Source organism: Malania oleifera, chromosome 1 (assembly GCF_029873635.1).
Source record: "Malania oleifera isolate guangnan ecotype guangnan chromosome 1, ASM2987363v1, whole genome shotgun sequence".
Taxonomy (NCBI): Eukaryota; Viridiplantae; Streptophyta; class Magnoliopsida; order Santalales; family Ximeniaceae; genus Malania; species Malania oleifera.
Window position 1 is genome coordinate 19,355,388 of NC_080417.1, and position 8,292 is coordinate 19,363,679.

The 8,292-nt window shown below is 47.3% G+C and overlaps 1 protein-coding gene across 1 annotated transcript; it reads left to right on the plus strand.

Moving 5' to 3' along the window:
* The first annotated feature begins 1,054 nt into the window (after positions 1-1,054).
* On the plus strand, positions 1,055-3,442 carry LOC131151272 (uncharacterized). Its single transcript, XM_058102544.1, has 3 exons — positions 1,055-1,774; positions 1,910-2,771; positions 2,946-3,442. The coding sequence occupies exons 1-3, from the start codon at positions 1,055-1,057 to the stop codon at positions 3,440-3,442; spliced, it is 2,079 nt and encodes a 692-aa protein (XP_057958527.1).
* The last annotated feature ends 4,850 nt before the right edge of the window (positions 3,443-8,292 follow it).

Below are 8,292 nucleotides of genomic sequence, written 5' to 3' on the forward strand. Positions count from 1 at the left end.
TGTGGCCAATTACATGGTCAGACGCATACTGATAGACAATGGGAGCTCGGCCAACATCATGTTCTGGTCGGTCCTAGTTGGAATGAAGATCGGCAAGGAACGACTCAAGTCGGTCTCGACCCCCTTGGTAGGATTTAGGGGAGACACTGTTCACCCCTTGGGTACAATCACGTTACCAGTGACAATAAGGACAAACCCGCAGCAGGTAACGACGTTGACAGAATTCCTGGTGGTCGACCGACCTTCGATATACAATGTCATCTTGGGTCGTCCTTTCCTTAACGCAGTTCGGGCTGTAACGTCAACGTACCATCTTAAAATCAAATTCCCTACACCACAAGGGATAGGGTTTGCCAAGGGAGATCAGGCCGCTGCTCGGAGTTGCTATGTAATGGCCCTGAAAGGGAAGATGGAGGCTAGAGAAGCTCTAACCGTGGAAGATCTAGAAGTAAGGGGAGAGTATCCTCAGGTCAGTACAGTAGATGAAGATATCAAGCACATACCACTGAAGGGCCACCAGGAGAGGAGTATACAGATCGGGAATCACTTGCTCGACACCTTGAAAGCGAAGCTGAGCGAACTATTGAACGAATTCACTGATTTGTTCACATGGTCGGCTGCAGACATACCCGGCATCGACCCTGCAATCATAGAGCACAGGCTGCAGGTCGACCCCAACCACCGACTTATGAAGCAGAAAAAAAGGAGCTTCACAATGGAGAGGATCAAAATAATCAATGAGGAAGTGACGAAGCTAGTACAAGCCAACTTCGTCAGGGAGGTAGACTACCCAGAGTGGTTGAGCAACGTGGTTCTAGTAAGAAAGCCGAATGGAAAATGGCGCACTTGCATAGACTTCACTAACTTGAATAAGGCGTGCCCAAAAAACCACTTCCCTCTTCCTTGAATCGACCAGCTAGTGGATTCAACCTCAGAGCACGAGCTCCTCAGCTTCATGGATGCCTACTTAGGATACAACCAAATCCCCATGAGTCGAGCAGACGAAGAAAAAATATCTTTCATCACCGAAAGGGGTCTGTATTGTTATCGGGTGATGCCCTTCGGGCTAAAAAATGCAGGAGCCACATATCAGAGATTGGTGAACAGGATTTTTAAAGATCAGCTCGGAAAAACAATGGAGGCGTATGTGGACGACATGCTGGTGAAAAGCCTGGTAGCAGGGCAACATTGCAAAGACTTGAGAGAAATATTCGAACTCCTTCAACGGTACCACATGAAACTGAACCCATCGAAGTGTGTATTTGGTGTTTCTGCAGGAAAGTTCTTGGGCTTTATGGTGACTTGTAGAGGTATAGAAGCAAACCCAGATAAAATAAGAGCCCTGCTAGAGATGGAGGCCCCACGGACAAAAAAGGAGATCCAAGTTTTGACAAAGAGGATAGCCTCCCTCAATAGGTTTGTCTCTTGCTCAGGGGACAAAGGCTTACCTTTCTTCAAAACACTAAAGAAGAAGGGAGGATTCAAATGGGAGGAAGAGCAGACCAAAGCCTCTGAACTGCTCAACCAGTACCTCGGATCCCCTCCACTTTTAACAAAGGCAAAGAATGGGGAAGACCTCTACCTGTATATAGCATCCACAGAAAATGCCGTCAGCTCTGTCCTGGTTTGGGAAGAAGGCAGGAAGCATCAACCAATTTATTACACTAGCAAGGTGCTCAGCGGAGCCGAAAAGAACAATTGCAAGATGGAAAAAGCCGCTTTCTCCATCGTTTGTGCAGTGCGAAAATTGAGGCCCTACTTTCAGGCCCACAAGGTAGTTGTGTTAACAAACCTACCGATGAGACAAATTCTACAGCGGCCGGAGAGTTCAGGAAGGATGACGAAATGGTCAATCGAATTAAGTGAGTTCGACATACAATATCGACCAAGGCCCGCTGTCAAGGTCTAGGTGCTCACTGATTTTACAGCAGAGAGGTTCTCCGACTCATCCACTAAGCCAAACGTATGGACACTACATGTTGATGGGTCATCTAACGCAGCTGGAAGGGGAGCTAGATTCATCCTTTTGGCCCCAGACGGCAACGAAACTCTTTTCACACTGAAACTTGAGTTCACAGCAATCAACAACGATGCGGAGTATGAAGCTTTGTTAGCAGCCCTACACTTGGCAGATGCATTAGGGGTGACACAGATCAAGGTATTGAGTGATTCTCAGCTGGTGGTAGAGCAGCTGAAAGGAGAATTTGAAGCTAGGGATCCAATAATGAAGAAATATCTCCTTAAGGCCCAAGAATACGAGAAAGCATTTGTTTGGTTCGATGTAGAACACATACCAAGGGCAGAAAATAAAAAGGCCGACGCACTCGCGAAATTGGCCTCAGCGACCAGTGCGGAATGGAAAGACGCTATTTATCTAGAGCGAATAGGGAAACCCTCATACGAGGAAGACAAAGTTAACTCAGTAGAGTCTGAAATCAACAGGAATGATTGGAGGGCCCCTTTGTTCCTATTTCTCCAGGATGGATCCTTACCAGAAGACAACAAGGAAGCTCTAAGAGTGAGAAGGAAAGCAGCAAGGTATACGCTGATAAACCGGAAGCTGTACAGACTATCCCTAACACTTCCCTACCTTCATTGTCTAAATGATGAAGAAGGGACGTACATACTAAGGGAAATCCACAAAGGAGTATGCAAAAACCACCTGGCCAGTAGGGTCGTAGCCCACAAAGCCATACGGCAAGGGTTTTACTGGCCTACAATGAAGAAAGACGCAGTTGAGCTCGTCAAGAGATGCGACAGATGTCAACGATGTGCGGCTGTACCACATGTACCCTCTAACCTACTCTCCCCTCTAACCAATCCCTACCCCTTCGCACAGTGGGGAATAGACATCCTCAGACCTCTACCGCAGGCGACTGGTCAAAGAAAGTTTTTGTTGGTAGTAATAGATTATTTCACTAAGTGGGTAGAGACTGAACCTCTAGCCACCATAACAGAGCAAAACATTACGCGCTTTGTCTGGACATCATTGGTTTGCCGTTACGGCATCTCCTGGGCTATAGTTACAGACCACGAGAGGCAGTTCGACAACGAACGCTTCAAAAAGTTCAGTTCGAACCTGTCTATTAAGCTCCTATTCGCGTTAGTGGCCCACCCCCAGAGCAATGGACAGGTAGAGAACATGAATCGGACGATACTGCACGGACTGAGGACACGACTCGAATCCATGCAAGGTAGATGGGCAGAGGAACTCCCTTCATTAATATGGGTGTACCACACCACCAAGAGAGCAGCAACAGGGGAAACCCCTTTTATGCTTGTCTTTGGCGCAGAGGCAGTCATCCCAGCAGAGGTAGGGATGCCCTCTTGGCGAAGGCAATACTTCAACGAACAGACTAACAATGAAGAACCCAGATCAGAAATAGACTTGCTAGAAGAGAGACAGGATCAGGCGAGTTTAAAAGTTGCAGCGTACCAGTAGAGGGTAGCAAAGTATTACAACAATCGCGTCAAAGTACGGAATTTTTGGCCAAGAGACTTAGTCCTGAGGAAGACGAGAAATAACCCGTTGGATTCAGGGTCGCACAAGTTAAAACCAAACTGGGAGGGTCCGTATAGAGTCACAAACGAGATAAAGCCAAGGACATACAAGTTGGAAGATGTAGGGGGGAAAGAGCTTAAGAACACATGGAACTCGGATATGTTAAAAAAATACTATTCCTAAGAAGTGCTTCTTACATTGCAGTAATAAAAGTACCAATTACAATAGTTGTACTATGTCAATAAAGTTGAAAAATTCATATTACAAGTTCGGTTCCTACAAACTAGTTAGCTTTACTCCCCTCTCCAACTTCCTCCTCCTCCGCTTCCTCATCCTCCTCCAGATCTTCCATGGACTCAGGACTCTCGTTGCCATAACTATGAGAGCTCACACCGTCCAGCGGAAGCTTAAGATGTTTGGTCTTGACTTGATCCCGGCTCCTCCTGAATCCCACCCAATAAGCTTTAGAGGTATCAATGACGAACTGGTTGGAGTCCTTGTACTCCTTTATTGCAGTTCGGGATGCAGTAGCAACAGCAGCAGCTTCTTTGGCAAGTAGTTCCTCCCTATGAAGGTGCTCGACCTCAACTTGCAGAGCCCACTCATGGACCTCGGCCTCACGCAGTTCATTTTGAGCAACAACATACTTCTCCCGGGCATCGAGGGTCTGCTGATACATCTCGGCAACCTTTTCCTCCTAGGCTAGAGCCATTGTCACCAACTGCGAAAGAATACAAAGTACGGAACAGTCAACAAGACTATGTATAAGGCAAGAAGAATAAAGCCACCTAAAGAATAGATACCTGGTATGAGGTGTGCGGATCTTCGCTGAAATAGCATCAAGAAAGGTGCACTAGGCCTGCACAAAATCCTCAGCGTGTACAGCCCGACGGAGAGCAGAGGCAAAGCAGGTCGATTCGTGAAAAATCGCCTCAATATGAGCCTACGAGATCAGAGGAGGAGTAGCATTGAATTCATCGGTAAGGGTGCCCGAATCACCTACGGCAGGTGCGTCCCTTTGTGAGGACTCTCCTTCGATCTCCCTTCTCTTCTTCCTACTCCTACTCACCCTTTGCTTCTTGGCTTCTCCCATGAGAGATTCATACCTGGTGAAGTCCATATCTGCAAGGATAAAAGAGTAAAGGAGTAAAAACACCAACAATAGAGACAATATTCGAACATACACACACACACACACACACACACACACACACACACACACACACACAACATATATATATATATATATATGAAATCAAGGGTGAGGAAAGACTTGAGGAAACGGGGCTGATCCCCCACTGCACGAGGACACACTCTTAGAGCAGCTCCTCATGAGGGATAATACCTTGTTCACTAAGGACACGAAGTTCTTTCAGGATGGCTTGCTCTTTGGGAGAAAGTTTGGGAAGAAGGTGGCGCACCCGAACTACAAAGGAAAAGGGGTGAGAGGAAAAAAGATGAGTCAGCGGATAACCTACTAGTAAGCCCTGCAAAAGAAGGGGGAAAAGGGATAGACAACGTTACCATCAAGAGGAGAAGACCAGACCAAAGAGCCCCCCGTGTAATTCAACTCTCCCGAGGTGAAGAAGTAACGAGACTTCCAGTTATGGATGGAAGAATTGCCAGGTGAAAAAAGTTTATAGTCGGGTAGAGAGTTGAAATAATATAGCTCCTTCTCGGTAGAATGGGATCGCATCTGGAAACAACTTCTAAAAAGAGGAACTGTAGGCTGGTAGCCCAAGCAGAGCAGAAGGATGGCAAAACAGGTGAGCAAAAGATAAGAGTTCGGGACAAGTTGGGAAGGTGCTATGCGATAAAAACGTAATACACTAGAGACGAAAAGGGGAAAAGGAAGCTTAAGACCCAAATCTAGATAATCTGTATAGAGGCAGAGCTCCTAGTAGCCGGGATCAAGAGTTGACTCGAAAGCAGATGGCAACCTAACAGTAATACTTGATGGTATGGCAAAAAAGTAACGAACATTCTGCAATTCAGAGGAGGTGAGGTCACAACGAGCGCTCCAAACTGTAGTAGGAACCCTCAAAGGCTATGAGGAAGATTCCATAGGAAAAACAAGGCGTGAACAAAACAATACCTATACCTAAGGATCAAACAGACAAGCAACAGCAAAAACAAAGAGGAAAAGATGCCAAGACAGATCAAGACAGTAAATTCCACACACAAACAGCAAGGTCATCTTACAAGAAAAAATCAAACATACAAAGTTAACGCAAGAACAACGAAGAACAGGAAGAACAACAAAACAAAAATGCAGTAGAGAGGGAGAACGTGCCTAACACCAAAAGGGGGACCCGTGGAATGAAGAAGAGAAGAGAAGGAAGGAGTCCACTTAGACTGAAGATGAGTGCAGAATGAAGGAGTCCCCTAGCCTTTATAAAAAGAGGAGGGCACGAATCCCTGTGGAGGGAATCTCAAGAATTTCCATCTACAAAAAGGATTGCGTCTCGAGGGAGAAAAAGGACACAGAAAATCTCTGACGAATGCACAACCGTGGCTTCCCAAGGACAAACGGTGCCTCGAAAAAACCACATTGCCTCGGATACAACGTTAGACAAATGACCATAAATGAGAACGTTTCCTCCCACCCACTTCTCGAGGTAGAATGCATTTAAAACCTGCTTTTTTCTATCTTTTACAGGACAGAAGCGTGCGACAACACCTCGGAAAGGTGAAACAACCAAGAGACGAGCACGACTCGTGAGGCCAGAACAGCCCAGCAGATGAGCACGACTCATCAAGCGGAAATGCCAAACTGACGAGCACGACTCGTGAGGCTAGAACAGCCCAACAGATGAGCACGACTCAAGAGGCGGATAGGCCAAACTAACGAGCACGACTCGTGAGGCCAGAACTGCCCAATAGACGAGCATGACTCATCAGGTAGATAGGCCAAACTGACGAGCACGACTCATAAGGCCAGAACAGCCCAGCAGATGAGCACGACTCATCAGGCGGAAAGGCCAAACTGACGAGCACTACTCGTGAGGCCAGAACAGCCCAACATATGAGCACGACTCATCAAGAGGATAGGCCAAACTGACGAGCACAACTCGTAAGGCCACAACAGCCCAGCCGATGAGCACGCCTCAAATAGACACAAAGGCCCAAATAAAGAGCATGACTGATAAGGCCAAAACAGCCGAGCAGATAAGCTCGGTGGCAAAATTTCCCTCCATGGGACAGGTCGGCCAAATCCCCTTCATAGAGCAGGTCGAACAGGTCAGTATATCTACTCTCATGATACAGGTTGGACAACTCGGCCAATTTCCCTCCATGGGATAGGTCGGAAAAATTCCCTCCATGTGACAGGTCGTCCAAGCTTCACTCCAAGGAAAAGGTCAGACAGCTCGGTCAATTTCCCTCCATGCGCCAGCTCGGCACAAGACAGCTCGGCAAAATAGCTCGGCCTGAGCAACTCTTCGAAGTTCGGACAAAAAAGCTTGGCACAAGCAGCTCGGCAAAACAGCTCGCCACGAGTAGCCCGACGAAATAGCTCGGCCCAGGCAACTCTTCAAAGATCTCAGACGAAGCAGCTCGGCACAAACAGCTCGGCAAGATAACTCGACAAAACAGCTCAGCCCGAGCAACTCTTTGAAGAGCTCGAACAAAAAAGCTTTGCACAAACAGCTCGACCCGAGCAACTCTTCAAAGAGCTCGGACAAAACAGCTCGGCCCGAGCAACTCTTCAAAGAGCTCGAACGAAGCAGCTCGGCACAAACAGCTCGGCAAGACAGCTCGGCAAAATAGCTCGACCCGAGCAACTCTTCAAAGAGCTCGGACAAAAAAGCTTTGCACGAACAGTTCGGCCCGAGCAACTCTTCAAAGAGCTCAGACGAAACAGCTCGGCCCGGGTAACTCTTCAAAAGCTCAGACGAAGTAGCTCGGCACAAACAGCTCGGCAAGACAGCTCGGCAAAACAGCTTGGCCCGTGCAACTCTTCAAAGAGCTCGGACAAAAAAGCTTGGCACAAGCAGCTCGGCAAAATGACTAGGCAAAACAACTCGGCACGAGGATCTTGGCAAAACAGCTCGGCACGAGCAGCCTGGCGAAAAAGCTTGGCACGAGCAGCTCGGCACGAGGAGAGCGGCAAAACAGCTCGGCACGAGGAGCGCGGCAAAACAGCTCGGCACGAACAGCTCGGCCCTAGTAGCTCGACAAAACAACTCGGCATGAACAGCTCGGTATGAGCTACTCAACTATTCTGCCAAAAAAAAAAAAAAAAGGAAGCACGATGGAGCGTTAAACCCTCTAAGGGAAAAGATGCAGACAAAACCATTATTCAAAATTCTATCTAGAAATTTGAAATTGAGGGGGGGACAACTGATATGCCCATAATAATCTAGCTAATGAGGGCAGGTCAACACCTATCTCGCACTTTCTCCGGATCTGACATTCAAACGAGTGATTAGCTCTGACCCAATAAAGAGGAGGAGAGATCCACGCCAACGCCCTTAATAACCGAGTAATAGGCGCACGCACTTATTGCTGAAGAGCGATTCACGCCCCCGTGCAATAAATCCGAGCCAATCGACAGTCAACTCAAGCCCCTATAAGAAGGGATTTGGAGAAAAAGCAAAGAAAAGTCATTCAACACAATTATACTGTTGCATACAGCCTCTCTAAAAGTATTCCTCTTACTTAGGCATCAGAGTGATCCCCCGGAGTACACCCTGGGTCCTCCAAGCCTTTGTTTTTTTCCTCTTTCAGGTCAACAGGAGTCGAAAGAGCATCCTTACTATTTTTACCCCGCAACAATATATATAGTGAGA